This window comes from Pteronotus mesoamericanus, unplaced genomic scaffold, assembly GCF_021234165.1.
Source record: "Pteronotus mesoamericanus isolate MK-2021 breed Mesoamerican mustached bat unplaced genomic scaffold, CSHL_Meso_final contig_73, whole genome shotgun sequence".
Classification (NCBI taxonomy): domain Eukaryota; kingdom Metazoa; phylum Chordata; class Mammalia; order Chiroptera; family Mormoopidae; genus Pteronotus; species Pteronotus mesoamericanus.
The window spans coordinates 23,535,533-23,550,756 of record NW_026555245.1 but is presented as its reverse complement, the minus strand read 5'-3'; the positions used below and the strand labels follow the sequence as shown (position 1 = coordinate 23,550,756).

General features: G+C 39.5%; 1 protein-coding gene across 1 annotated transcript; it reads left to right on the top strand.

Annotated features, from left to right (window-relative positions):
* Window positions 1–2,619: 2,619 nt before the first annotated feature.
* On the top strand, window positions 2,620–4,078 carry DMAC1 (distal membrane arm assembly component 1). Its single transcript, XM_054583282.1, has 2 exons — window positions 2,620–2,936; window positions 3,707–4,078. Exons 1-2 carry the CDS (start codon window positions 2,663–2,665, stop codon window positions 3,769–3,771), a joined length of 339 nt encoding a protein of 112 aa, XP_054439257.1. The 5' UTR covers window positions 2,620–2,662; the 3' UTR covers window positions 3,772–4,078.
* Window positions 4,079–15,224: the final 11,146 nt, after the last annotated feature.

The window sequence follows — 15,224 nt, the reverse complement described above, 5'->3', positions numbered from 1 at the left end:
TATATCAGTGTCGTGCAAGCTGTTCTAATTATATTAACAATGGTTGGACCTTTCCCAGACAGCCCTTGTACATGTGTGTATAATCTCTAAAAATACACATAAGACACTAAGACTGGCTGTGTTAGGAAAGGGGAACTGAGTGGCTGGGCGATAGGAGCATAAAGGACTTTTTAGTATATACCTTTTTATACCTTTTGCATTTTTAAAATTTATAAATTAATAGGAGAAGTCATAAGGCCTTGTGAGTCATAATTTCCAAAATGAAGTACAGAGATAATAAGTAGTAAAAGATATAAGTACAATAGAGATAATGAGGTAAAGTTAGATTTCAAACTTGTCCTCATTTTTACTTCCAGCAAAATGCACACAGCTTCCTCCAATTACAGTCTTGCTTGTTTTCATTGGCCTCAGACCCTATGGTTTTATTTATCTCAAGAGATATCTTAACTTTCTAATAATTTTCCCATCAAAGCTGTAACAATACACATCAATTTTAAAATGTGTTATGTGTAGTTTTAAAATGTGAGTTTCATAGAAGCCACTGTTGAGTTTTGAAGGGATATCGTAATAGTAAAAAAGCTTAAAATCATTCACTGGAGACAATCATCAGAGAACAAGTACACTTTTTGGAATTACTTAAAAAAAACAGTTGTTTAAAAAATATTGCCTGTAATTTGGAAAATATATTATGGGCTATTTTAATAATTGTTTAGAGAATTGAAGATCTCGTTTCCAGGCACTCTTAACTATGAGAAGCACACTAAAAAAGATAACGTTTTAGATGAAATAAAAATTAGTAAAGTCACATGTCAAAGAGCCATGCCATCTATGGAAATGTGCAATTCCAGACAGTTGGATGTAAGAAAATATTGGAATTTCAATTTCTATTATTTTATATTAGTTTTATAATAAAGTAGTATGCTAAAAATATATAATTTATAAATAATAAAGAGTCATGCATACATGCTATTGTGTGCTCAATCTTTTTTATTCACAGAGATGTGTACTTAAAATATTTGGTAAGCACTGACAAATGGTGATAATATTTTACATAAATAAGGAAAAATTTCATGCACTATAAAATGTTTTAACAGGCATAACAAGAGGCAGCACCCATAAGTTATGAATCTTTAAGTGAAACACTGTTGAATCTATTTGATATGGCACTTAGCACAATGCTATATCAAGAGAGATTTTTAATAAATTATAGAGTTTTCAAGTTAGGAAAGAATGTTAGATATTACCTATTCCAAATCTCATTTTAAACATGAGGTAGCTACCACTAGAGGCAATAAAAATGTTCCCCATGTCATATGGCTGACTCATAGTGACAGAGCCAGGTGTAGAATCCAAAGTTCCCAAATATTTGTCTTTGTGCTATATAACACAGTTATACACATATGTGTGCATGACAAAATGGGGTCTTTGAAATTAAGCATCAGGCCAACCAGTATTATATTACTTTATTCTATTACTTTATTCTATTCTATTACTTTATTCTTTCTTATTTATCCATATCTTTATTTTTGTCCTTCTTTTTTTTTTTTAGGCTTCTCAAAATCACACGTCATTTTAGAAAGTGGAATAGTGAGTTTATTTTAATTAATTAATTAATTTATTTTTTCAAATACATTTGTCTCTGCCTATTTTTTTATCGTGTTAATTTTTAAAGCCATTACAAAGGAGAAAGTTTCAAACCTGAAATTAATCCTATTTTCACCTATCTTCTCTAACAGAAACAACCTCTGAACTCTAGATGCCTTTATTTCTTACCAGTAATCCTATAAGAACAACCCAGCCCAAGAAATATATACCTGATCCTACCCAAAGAAAATAAAAGGTAAATGAGTTGGAAGTGGATGATATAGAAGTTGAATTGCAAAGAAGCACTCAGAATTAAAAGTCCATGCTTAAGGGACAGATCCTTTATTATAAACTCCTCAAATCCATTAGCCCGATTTTGAGTTGAATTTTCTCCAGGGGGTATGAAAAAAGTGAGATCATGATGTTAAGGAAAAAAGCTAAAGAGAAATTGAAAGTATTTATCCGGGTAATTCAAAACCATTCTTAATACCTTGATTACAATTGTTTAGTCTTTGCTATATGTTAAGGTAGCTTTTAAGAAATTTGACTATTTTATTTCATAGGCATTGGTTTCAACAATGATTACGTCACTTAACCAGTTTTGTCATATATATTGAGAAACTGATACTGGGTTGGGAAGATTAATGGCATAGCACAAGTAACAGTTTAGCAAAGTAGCATATAATTAAGCACGTATTAAAACTCTTTTTGTGTCATACGCCTGCCTCCACGTAGGTGAAGTGACATGCCCAAGGTCTCACTCAGGAAACTGAGTAAACCAGGCTTCTCTTCTAAGGAGACAGTTGAGACATTTAGGGAGCTGTCTAAATTGGTGGTCTCAAAAGGACTTGGGGAAGTGAGGGAACGGCCACTGGACGTCCAAGGTGCTGACCACATAAATCCGACAATGCAGCCCCGTCCCCCTCCATAGTAACCCCTTACGAAGCAAGCCAGAACTACATTTCCCAGCGTCCCTCAGGCTGCTTCCTGTGCAGCACGCCAATGCCTTGCTTTCCGGCTGCATCTTTTACGTCAGTTCGATTCCAAGGCTCCTGCTACTGGGGCCGAGTTAGGGAACATGGGTTCTCTCACGTCCCAGCCTCTTGAGCCAGTCAAGGTCGCCGCACCCCGTGAGGCCGCTTCTTCCGTCAACCCTGCACCCCTCGATAAACCCAGAGCCCCGACCACTCCAGAGCAACCCCCTGTACTTAGTAACTGCTGGAGCTGTCGCGTGCTCTCCGGATCGGGGTTGATAGGGGCGGGCTGGTATGTGTACTGGTTGGCGCGGAAGCCCCTGAAGCTGGGATACGCCCCGAGCCCAGGGATAATTACGCAGATGGTCATCGGCATCAGTGAGAGTCGGGGCAGGGCCTTTGGGGGAAGGGAGGGGAAGGGAAGGGAAAGGGAGGGGGAAGTGGGGAGCAAGCACGTGAGCAGGGTCGGTTCGCTGGGTCTGGTCACCTGGTGGGAGCCAGTCAGCAAGATGCAGGGGTGATGAGAGGAAGTTGTTAGAACGCTGTTTTTTAAATCCAGTATTTTTTGAGAACTCTTAATGCCCTCAGTCTTTTTAGTGTTGTCAATTGCTCTTAGAGGTAATGGTCCCCATTTTACTGCTGAACAAACTAAGACACAGAGAAGTAAGAAATATCCTGTTCAAAGTCAGACACCCAGGATGTGACACAGCTAGCCTTTCATCCTAGGGTTTATCTGTCACCAAAACGCATGTTTTCTCAAGATCCTAGAGAAAGCCTGAGAAAGGGCACTTAATTTAGAACTTGAGGTTTGAAGTCAGATTGTAAACGTGTGTTCAAAGCCCACATTCTCTGTATGCCACTGGACATAGTGGCCCACAGTCTTTATTTGTAGCTATACTGATGGTCAAGTTGGCTTCCAGTAAAATGTAGTGATTCTTTTAGCTCTTCAAAAACAATTATGTGAATAGAATTTTAGGTTTTAAGATCCCTTACCTTTATAATTAGATTGCCCACATTAATTAAGTTCTTTTAAGTTCCTTTCTAGCTTAGAGAGGTAATGGAATTTTATTTTTCCTAAAATTTTTTTTTAAGGCACCTGATAAGCTATAATGTAGTTTACACATAAGGTATTATTGTTTCTTTTCTAGGCATCGCTTGTTGGGGTGTAGTCATCCTGTCAGACCCCAAAGGAAAGGCCTTCCGCGTTGGTTGAAAGTACCACCAGTGAATTTGTCATCATCTGTCCCTGTCCCATAATACACCGAGCACGCATGGAGCTTATGGATATTCTGGACTTACACTGGAACGTTGATCTACTTCAGTTCTGCAGATACTACAAGACTGAAAAGACAAGCATTGGCTGACATTCTTTGCACACGAGTATTTGTGGACTTCTCGGTCTCCACAAGGACCAATAAATTTCTCAGAGAACAGAACAGGTTCTGTGTCTTAACTGAGGAACGAGAATATAGTAATAAAAAAAGAAATGATAAACCAAATGGGAAAATAAACTAAAATAAGTCCCTTTTACTTCTCCCATAACAGGTCAATACCGATTTATTAACCTAATCCTGAATAGGCATCATAGAGTATACAGACTTACATAAAACTGTATCTGTGTACTGCTCCTACTTACCAAGGCATCAAATCCATCACCTTATAACAGTTTCACAGCTACTCTATGGTAGTTATTTCCTTGGTAAGTGAACCTTAAAGAGAGTCCTAGAGATTTGCCCAGGGTCATTCAGCAAATCAGTGTTGGAGCTAGAACTTGTTCTTAGGTATCCTTGTTCTAGTCTTTCAGAACTAAGATGGTTCCAAAGAGGCACGTATTGCCTTTATGAAACTATCAAAAATATCTGTGAGAAATTCAATACCTTTTATAATTAAAAAAAATACATATTCTTCCACGGGCATTGGAAATGTTTCTGTGATGAAATTGAGATGCCTATGAGAGTAGGACTTAAAATTAGGCAGTTCATGTCTAAGAGAAATCTGTGCTTCCTACTAGTTCTTTTTTTCTTTCTGATATACCATAGCTTCTCTAAAATTATATGTATCTCTATTTCAGAGCAGAAAGGTACTCTTGAATTCACCTGCCAATCATAGAGTAAGTTTTGAATGATAATTTGAGCAAGTACCTTTAGGGTGTTACTTTTTCTAGAATTGTGTAGAAGTGCCTTAGTCTGTTAAGCCTCACAAATGATAGTAAGACTTGCATTATCTATATGAGAGTTCATGGTATGGATGGTGCTATATATTATCTATTCAGTTGAGGGACATTTCAGCATAGACAGCAAGGTATTTATGTGGAATGTACAATTCAGTTACGTGATGTTACTGGATAAATTGGTGTTCGACTGGAGGGGACCATAGAGGACCTAAAGCAGGAGGGTCCTCCTTGAAGCTCTTTGATACATAATCATTCCCTAAAATAACAGCGAAGACAAGTTACTCCTGCTTTAGAAGGCAAGCTGTTCTGATGGACAACAGCAGTCTGAACAATTTCTTAGATTAAATAAAAAATGCAGATCTAATTTATTTACTTGACCTACTGGATGAATAGAGTAATGCAAACTTTCATATACAGAAAGGGCAAAAGTAGGTTTACAGTTACGAATATATGAAACAAAGTTTATTTTTGTATTATTTGTAAAATAACTGTAAACCTACCTTTGCATACCTCTGTAATTTTAACTTGTTTCCCAGACTTTGTACAACAAGGAAATGAGAGGTTTTTCCAAATAGACTTGCCTACTCACCACATATATTGCCAAGGTATGTATGGTTCTTCCCAATTGGGCCATTTAACTATGGGAGTAAAGTACTGTTCTATCATGTCTATAGGCAGTTACATGGGAATAGTTACATTTCCCACCTCCCCTACCTAATAAGTTAGTTAGAATTGGCAGTTAAAAGTTGTTTTTCTTTTCAAGTGTATTGCAAAATTTGATTTCTGTCAGTGCTAAGTCGGAGATCCTATTTGTTTTAGGGAGGACCCTTAAGAGAAAAAAAAAGATACCACCTTAGTCCTGCAATGCAGAAAGTGTACTTAGTGCCCCTATTCCATTTTGTTGAGAATGAAGTGGGGTGAGCAGGGTAAACAAGCTCAAGAACCAATGGATTATTAGTAATGTAAGAACAACAGCTTAATTATGATTTATGGATTTTAGAATCTCAAGAGCATCGAATTGAGTTTATAAAGACTCAATTACCATTATCAAAGAGGGAGAGAAGAGAAAAAGTACAAAAATGGGTAATTTAAAATACTTAAGTCTTCCTTGTAACACAAACTGAAATGTGCACATATGTGTGAACATTGACGCTTCATGATGTCCAAGATACCTATTAGCTCAACCTTTACGTAGTATAAATATTGGTATCTCAAAATGATCAAGAAAATCATTATACCACCTCTGCTGCTTTTGTGTATTACATTGACTACTCTGGAATCCTGTGACCAGCTAATAATATGTCTGAGTATATTAAAGGACCCAAGCATAGATCGATCAACAGGATCTTCCTGTGTGTTGGCAGAAATGGCGGGTCTCGCTTTCCCTAGGCCAGTTGCTGAGACAGCTGTTGTTGGCAGCACTGGAGTGTTCCAAATACAGATCATTCTAAACAGTTCTGGAATTTCACCTGACCAAGACCAATTGCAGAGACAGCTGTTTCTGGTGGCCCTAGAGGTTAAGCATCTCAGCCATGATTTATACTTCAACTCCACCCTCAGTTCAGCATTTGCTCCTCTCTCCTTTTTATTACTTGTTCCTTAGCCGGGCTATCTCTGAATTAGGGGCCTCTTGAATGAAGCCAGTTGATTTGACAACATAAAACATATTGCTCCTAAATTAAATATATGTTCAGGGCAAGCATATGTTCAAGTACTGCCTCAAACCAGCCTTGGCCTCAGCTGATTTATTGTTGGGACTACATTGATCAAACAGACACTTCACAAATCTTAAAGTTAGGAACAGTAAGCAATTTTGAGTTGAAAAACTTTTTTTTTAAGTGAAGGATAAATGCTTGCCTTGACTCAATGATTATATAGGTGTTAGGGGCACAGAGTTCAAGAGTGAAAGACCTATAATTTCACATCATTCAGAGGTATCCTAGAGTACCCTGAGAAAATATGTCACTCTTCCAAATGCAGGGCTCTTTGCCTTGGAGATACTCAGTAACTTGTCATTCAAATGTAAATAGAGTGTAGAGAAATAGCCCAAAGGGCAAATGTTAAATGAAGCAATGCCACTAAAAATCACTCCTCAGTCCTCTGACTAAACTTACCTGTGCTTCAGAAATGTGGTCGGCAGGATTCCTGTAATGGTCCCCCAATGGTCCAGACCCCTGTGTACACACAATTCCTCCCAGTTATTTAATAAAACACCATTCTAGCTGTGCTGTAAAGGAACTTTGCAGATGTAATTAATGTCCCAGAACAATTGACCATAAGATAGGTAGCTTATCCAGATGGGCTAATCACCGGATCCCATTTAATATTGGCCTAGAGGTCAGAGACCTGAAAAGTTAGAGATGAGAAGCTGGAGAGGAATTCAATGCCTGAGAAGTCCATCACAGGCTTGGGAGAAAACAATCACCTATGTTGTGAAAGGCGAATGGGGGCCACGTCATTAGGAACTGCCAGCAGCCTGGAGTCACTGAGTGTGAGAGCCAGCCAACTGCTAAAAGGGAAACTGGAAACAAGGACCTCAGTTCCACAACTGCAAGAAAATGAATTCTGCCAACAAACTGTGAGCTTGGAAGAGGGCCCTATGAGAACCAAGAACTACAGTTCCAGCCAACACCTTAGTTTCTGCCTAGTGAGAAGCTAAGCAAAGCATCTCTTGTTGTGCTCTGAAACTGTGAGATAATAAATTGGTATTAAGTTGCCAAGTTAGCAGTAATTTTTTACACACCAATAGAAAACTAATATAAGAAATGTTTTGCAGAATCATAGTCATAACCAAATACACAGCCCCATTCTAGGTAATCTGGAAATAGCAGTAAGGGGCCATCTGAATAGCATTTGTCTTTACAGTTACAGTCGTCACTTGTTCTTTCAATGGTGGTTCCCTTGGATAGTTGTTATGATCTGTTTTCTAGCAAAATCATTCCCTGCTAAAATTTTTTCGAAAAAATTACAGTACCATTTTTACATGCTAAACATTATGCTGAGTGCTTTGCAGGAATTGTTTTTAATCCTCAGCAACTCTGTTTTACAGATAACTGAGGCCTGGAGCAGGTAAGAATTTTCCCAGGGCCTCAGGGGATAAACTAGTAGTGGCTTGGAGGAGAGTGTTAATTGGGAATTGGGAATTTGTGTTGCTCTAGTCATTTTTTGAGCATCCCTTTCTCAACGTGTTCAGGTATCAAAACTAGAAATTTTGAATCTTGATTTTCAATTTTTTTTCCTTGGTTATCCATTAATTTAACATGTTTTAATATGTTTTTCAATCTCTTGGTTTCCTTTATTTTTTTAAAAAACAATTGAGGTTATATCATTTATCACACTGACAGCAATTTACACATTAATCCAGAACAAGAGCTTCTCCCCGAGTAAGTGCAGGCCCTTCCGTGACTTTTCCCCCGTCTTTCTCCTGAACCTCAGACCCCATTACCCAGCCACAGCAGGGGGTCCTACCTCTCTGTCTTCACACAGCAGAGTCCCAGCTTGTCCCAGAGGAACTTTTCTTTCTTCTACCTACCTCTCCTCCTCTATTTCTTGTTCACAGCATTTTTATCTCATCAGCTGGCCAAGCTATGAACTATGATATTATCTATGACTCTTTACTCTCACTCTTTACTTGTGATCTGTTGATGAGTGCTGGTTATTTTAACCCTTTGGATAACCAATAAAGTGTTGATATCCAACGTATGTAAAGAACTCATAAAACTTAACACCAAAAAACCCAACAACCCAATTAAAAAATGAGCCAGGGACCTGAATAGACATTTCTCCAAAGAGAGCATACAGATGGCCAACAGACATATGAAAAGATGCTCAATGTCTCTAATCATAAGTGAAATATAAATTAAAACCACAATAAGATATCACCTCACACCTGCCAGAAGAGCTAACAATAATAAATCAACAAACAAGTGCTGGTGAGGATGTGGAGAAAAGGGAACCCGCAATCACTGTTGGGGAAAATGCAGACTGCTGCAGCCGCCATGGAAAACAGTGTGGAAGTTCCTCAAAAAGCTAAAAATAGAACTGCCTTGTGACTCAGCAATTCCACTTCTGGGTATTTATCTGAAGAAATCCAAAACATTAACTTTAAAAGACATATGCATCCATGTGTTCATTGCATCATTATTTACAATAGCCAAGATATGGGAGCAACCTAAGTGCACCTTGATTGCCCACTGGATAGAGAAGATGTGGTATATAATATATTCAGTGGAATATTCCTTGGCCATAAAAAATGAAATCTTACCATTTGCAACAACATGGATGGATAGGGTATTATGCAAAGTGAAATAAGTCAACAGAGAAAGACAAATCCCATATGATTTCACTTATATACAGGATCTAAAGATCAAAATAAACAAAGCAGAAACAGACTCATAGATACAGAGAACAAACTGATGGCTGCTAGATGAAAAGGGTGTTGGGGAGATGGGTGAACAAATGAAGGGATTATGAAGTATGAACTGGTAGTTTCAAAATAGTCATGGGGATGTCAAGTACAGCAGAGGGAATATAGTCAGTAATGTTATAATAAATAGGTATGGTGCCAGGTAGGTCCTAGACTTATTGGGGGGAATGACTTCAAAAATTATATAAATATTTAACCATTGTACTGTATACCTGAAACTATTATAAAATAATATTGAATGCCAACTGTAACTGAAATATTTTTAAAAAATCAAATTTCAGAACCACTGGTGTAGTTCATCCTGATTGATGTGTGTATAGCAGTTCTCAGCCTTAATGTAGTGGGAGGAATACCTGACAAAGCCATGAGACCCAGGTTCTAATCTCAGTTCTGCCACCAGCTCCTAATATGCTATTGAGCAATTCACTTAACCTTTTAGAAAACAAATATTACCCTCTGTAAAATCAGAAGATCAGACTAGGTAATTTCTAAATGCTTTTTCAGCATGAAGATGCTCTCTTTGTAGAAAGGAGATGCACTCTCTGATGCCAAAGGACAGAGACAGTAGTGGGGAACTGAGGGAAAACTGAAAACACGTCCTCTGCAGCCATCGTGTGAAGCCGCCACTGGTGAGGTCATTGTTCACCCCTGGCATCTGGACGCTGCAAATGCCTGATGCTTCACAGGAGTTTAGTGACCCCTCACCACACTATGAACACCTGGACGCCAAACAATTCTACAGGAGAGTAGGGGTCCTTCCTGACCCTCTCATGATCAGAGCATGCCCTGAAGCTTGAAATGTGGCCCCCCAATCCGAGCCTGCCTAACTGCCCAGGCATGCTGGAGAAATAAGGGAAGCCAAGGAAGGTGGTGGTGATGGTGGCGGTGCTGTGTGTGTGTGTGTGCGTGTGTGTGTGTGTGTGTGCCCTTTCTGTTCCCCAAGAATCCAAATAGGAAAATCCCTCCTTCAGTTTCACCCTGCATCATACTGGTTTAGCAATGTGAATTAAACATGTTAAGTTATGCAGCCTGTGTCTAGAATAACAATAAACCTCAGCAAAGAAAAAGATGCCAACAGTGAATGGGCAAAGAAGATCAATAAAAAAATGCACCTTCTGTTCTGTACCTGAATGTATCCACCTATATATGATGCTTAGTGGACACAGTAAAGCCCAAAAGGTGACTTCATCAGTATAACGATCAACTATAGAAATAGCCATGAAGCCTGGGACCAGGAGCCAGTACTGGTGAAAGCCCTAGATTCTGGCCATGTTATCACCAAAAAGGTTTCAAACAGAAGAAACTGGGCCTCTTTTCCTTCAGGGGAATTACCATTTTCAGGTACCTCATATGCACTGTAGTAAGATTCAGTCCCATGTGCATTTATCAGCCTTTGTTATATGCCAGGCACTCTGCTAGATGCACTAGGAACATTGCACAGTCCCTGCTCCAAGAAGTTGAGAAACACACATTTAAACAAGTGATTATAATGTAAGGAAGGATTATCCACGGGATACATGGGAGCAAGGAAAAGAGGTATTTTAGATCTTATCAAACAGGCACAAAAATCAAACCTGATATCTCACCTGGTGCAAGCCCAGTCACTAGTGGGAGAGGCCTTTGGACCTGTGTGCCGCCCACCAAGAGAATGAATAAAGCAGACAAGTGTCAGGAGGAAGGGCTACCAATACACACGCCTAGGCTTGTCATCAAACAGAAACTCTAAGGGGGGAGTCTCAGAGTTCCCAGACTTGGGATTGCTTTAAGCAGCATGCTGTGCAGCCGAGCTTAGAACTTTGTGACAGGGAACTGCAAAATGCCCGTCAAAACCCTTGACAAGTGAGAGACAGGCACACTTGGGATGGGGGGCTTCCTCTCCGTCCTCACCAGCCCACGAACACCTGTTACTAACATAGCAAACTGAGAGACACATTTGGCACATGTTGGCAGCACCAGCAGAATCATGAAAACATGGTTTTTTCTCTGCGCCTCCGGCTGCACAAACCTGTTTCCTTTGCTGTATAGTTATGAGACATGACAGGGAGAGGTCAACCCCAGGAGTAGATTTTACCATGGCTGAACATGGGGATGCTGGAAATTTTGGTGGCGTTCTTTTATTTTTTTTAGATGAAAAAAAAATCACACTATCCACATAGGGAGTTTTCAATCAACAAGATGTTTATTCATTTATATATTTGTCTCTACAGCAACCCAAGAGAATGGGCAGGGCATCCTCCGCAGTTCCCAGTTTATAGAGGAAGGAATGAGGTGGTTTCAGTTGGTGGAGAGACTTTGGGGTCACCAGTGAGCAGCAGATTTAACCCTGTGAGCTCAGGTCTTTGGCACCTTCACAGAATGCTCCTTTCACACTGGTTCTCGAAGAAGTCAAGGAGATGTGTCTATTCTCAACTAGCCTCTGGGTAGAACACAGTTTAGGCTGAGCCTCACAGAAAGCAAAAGAAATTGACTTTGCCTCCTTCAGAGGGAGGTACATCGACTGGTTTCAGAAGCCTGAGATTCAGAGGGACTAGGATAAGGCAGGCAAAGTGTGTGCTGTTAGCATTGGCCAGTTGGAAGTGGTCTGTCCCTAGACAAGCTACCTTCTCTGAGCCTCAGCCTCCTAGTCAGTAAAATGTGAATAGTCACAGCCACCGGGTTATATGGGGCCAGAAGGTACAGCTAACAGCACCAAGGTATACTAAACAGCAATGAATGATCATCAATAGTACAGGATTTACTAGTTTAATGAATGTGTCCCCACCCCTCCTGCCATCTGCTGGAGGACTCGTGGTCTGGATGTGTGGAAGGGGCTGCTACATTGGCTTCTGTGGAATCGGGTGTTTTTGGTCACATCACACCTCACAGGAAGCTGCCAGGAAGGCAGAATTGTTAAAAAATTAAAAATCTGTACAGTGCTCAAGGCATGTTTGTGTTTGTAATTTGGCTCAGTTTGTCCCAATTTTTTACTTTGGAATGTTTCACTTAGAAATGTAACTTTAAAATAAGCAGCAAATGAAAAACTAAAAAAAGGAGAAATGACAAACTCTATCTAGAAAGAAGTTTTCTTCTGAGGGGGCTCCAGTGTTGGCTCTTCAAAAGTGCCAGCTGCTGGTTTCTTTTATTATGATTTGGTTTAAATATATCCATGGCTGAGGGGGAGGAGGGCAATTGACAGCAGCTCTGGCTTCCTGCGAAGCCTGATGCTTATTTCACCGAGTCAGTGTGGCACTGACATGCTTCTCCGTGACATGAGCTCTAAATGAATCCCCTGCGTTGAATCTTTTCTCCACCAGTTATTGACAGTCTTGCTTCCTCATCTGGAAAGCAAGGATGATCTTACCTGTCTTGTCCATCTCACAGCTTCTTCATGTAGATCAAATAAAAGAAGTGGATATGTAAGTCTTTGAAACTGCGCATGATATTGTACCAGTGTCATCTACATCTCCCATCCACTACTTTCTCAAAAATATGCAGTACAAGTCAGGAAATGGTGTTACCCATCTAGAGGCACTGCCAGGCACTCCGAATCTAAGCTCTTCCAGGTTATGCTCTTTCTCGTGCAATACTAGACGTTCTCCGTTGTGCAGTGTAGCTCTTCAAAACAAACACTATGATACTGATCCTTGAATAAATAGCGTGATTTCTTGGAACTCACTTTCTAACAGATAACCTTGTTAAATAACACTAGCTCTGAATCCTTTGAATCAGAGGATAAACTATCAGGCCTCCTCCTTCTTTCTACCATTAGTTCAGCTACTGTTCTGATTCCTCTTCTCTTTCCTGTGAACTTTAACTTGAAATATAGCAGCTATTTCCACGGGAACTCTATTCAGAGCCCCAGCTGTTCAGGAGCACAGCCACCACTTTTCTTAACAAGTGGAGTCAAATGGGACATCTCACCTGGGCTCTGTAGGCCACTGTGTAGTCCAGGTGCACTTTGCTGACATTTTACTTACTCTATAAAGCCTATGTGATCTTAAGATCAGTTAATATTGATATCATTCCTCAAACTCATATCTTATGTAAAATATTACATATTTTAGGATATATATTTTTAAAATTAAAATAATACTTATATATGCCATTTTCTACAAGCCTGTTTTGTTTTAATAAGTCATCTAGATATAGCCATTGAACAAAGAAGGTGGTAGAGGTTTAGGTTTCAAGTCTGACTGAGGTCTGCCACAGTGATTAGATAAGTCAATAATAATGATTCTCAAATTTACATCTCTAAACCCAAAATATTCCTGAGTTCAGGACTCATAGTCAGTCACCTTTTAACATCTTTGGATACTGATAGATGTCTAATTTAACCTGTCCAAAACCAAAATCAAGAAACTCTTGATTTCTCCTTTCGCATCCCAAATCTATTTCATCTCTTTGTCCCCAGTTAAGAAACAGCATCTGCATTTTCCCAGGGTGTCAGATCAAAAGACTTGGAATCACCTTGGACTCTTTTTCTCATACTCCACACATGTTAAATTAATCAAACAAGAAGGCCATTTGACTGATGTGACTCTAATGTTGCAGCAGCCTACATAAGCAAACCAAAATCTAAGCCTGTAAATGCCTCCAGGTTACCAAACCAAAACACTAATGATAACCAATCACAATCAACTAGGCTTTAAGCTATAGTCAATCAAGTAATTTCCTTCCTTGGCTTCCATACTTTCTCTATAATTCTTGCCCCTGGCTCCTGTCCAGGAGCAATCCTAACCATTTCTGGGTTGGACTGCCCAAATAAAATCAACTTTGCTCAAATGAACTCAAAATTTTCTAACACACCCAACTCTTCAGCAAATTCTGTTAGTTCTAAATTCAGAGTATTCCTAAAATCTGACCCAATATCACCATCCATCACTGCTTCAAGTCACCCCCAGTTGTTACCGGAACTATTATAACCCTCTCCTGGTTTGTTTGGGGGTTTTTTGCCCCCTGTTCTGCCCTCCCTCCCCAATTTCACTCCACACAGCAGCCAGAATGACTAATTCAAGTGTAAATTGAATCTTGATATCTTCTTGTTTAAACTTACCAATTGCCAATCTTTTTCTACCATATTTAGAATAGATTCTAACCTTCTTGGCCTTGAGGTCTTCCACCACGGAACCCTGGGTACTGTGTTATCTCATTTCCCACAGTTTCCTTCTCATTCACCGAGTTCCAATCACACTTCTTGCCGTCTCTCAGACATCCTCTCACCTGAAAGTCTCTGCCTTTACTGTTTCCTCCACCTGGAACTCCTCCCCAAAGATATGACATAGCTTATCCCTCACATCAGTCAGGTGTCAGCTCAAACCCCCTCAGAGTGTTTTTACCATATCCAGAAGAGCTCCCACTTTTGATCCTGTTGCCTTTACTTTCTCTTCCTGGCCCCCGTCACTACCTGACACCCTGCTCAAACACATACAGTACTTCTTTACTCCTCAATTAAATGTTAAGTGTCATGCGAACAGAAACTTAACAGTGTTTTGTTTACAACTTTAGTCCCGAGAACTAAAACAATGCCAGCTACTCCGTAGGAGCTAAATAACTGTCAATGAATAAAAGCATGCAGGTTCTGTGCTTTTCTTTTCCTTTAAAATAAAGTTTTAAGCCAGATAATCAATAAGATCACTGCTAGCTTTAAAAGCCCAGGATCCCTTGCTTCATTTTTTTTCAGTTTATAATCTTGCTTTATTACACACAGAAAAACAACTATGGCAAAAAAGAAAAAAAAAAGATAGCAAATGAGGCAATGAGCTGAACCCAGCAGCATCTCTACCATAACTTTTAAGGCTTTGCTCTCAAATTTTTTCTGATTAAGCTTCTCATTTCCTAGAATCCATATGTCCATGGAAAGTAAATTAGTTATAACTAACGCCATGGGTACAAAGAATTTGAGTTTTTCAGATAAAGTAAACTAAGACCCTGGTGAGGACTGAAGGCTCAATACCAGCCTTTCTATCTCCAGAGAGCTTCACGCAAGTAGCCACATAGGCAAGGATATCCCCTACGTTGTCCTGTTTGAGGTCCTAATTTGTAGGTACTGCCAGGCAGTGTATTATAATCAAATGAGTAATCTGATTCT

Coding starts and splice junctions, on each gene's coding strand:
- DMAC1 (XM_054583282.1), top strand. CDS start 2,663: ATGGGTTCTCTCACGTCCCAGCCTCTTGAGCCAGTCAAGGTCGCCGCA. Junction 2,937..3,706: donor GCAGATGGTCATCGGCATCA/GTGAGAGTCGGG, acceptor TTTCTTTTCTAG/GCATCGCTTGTTGGGGTGTA.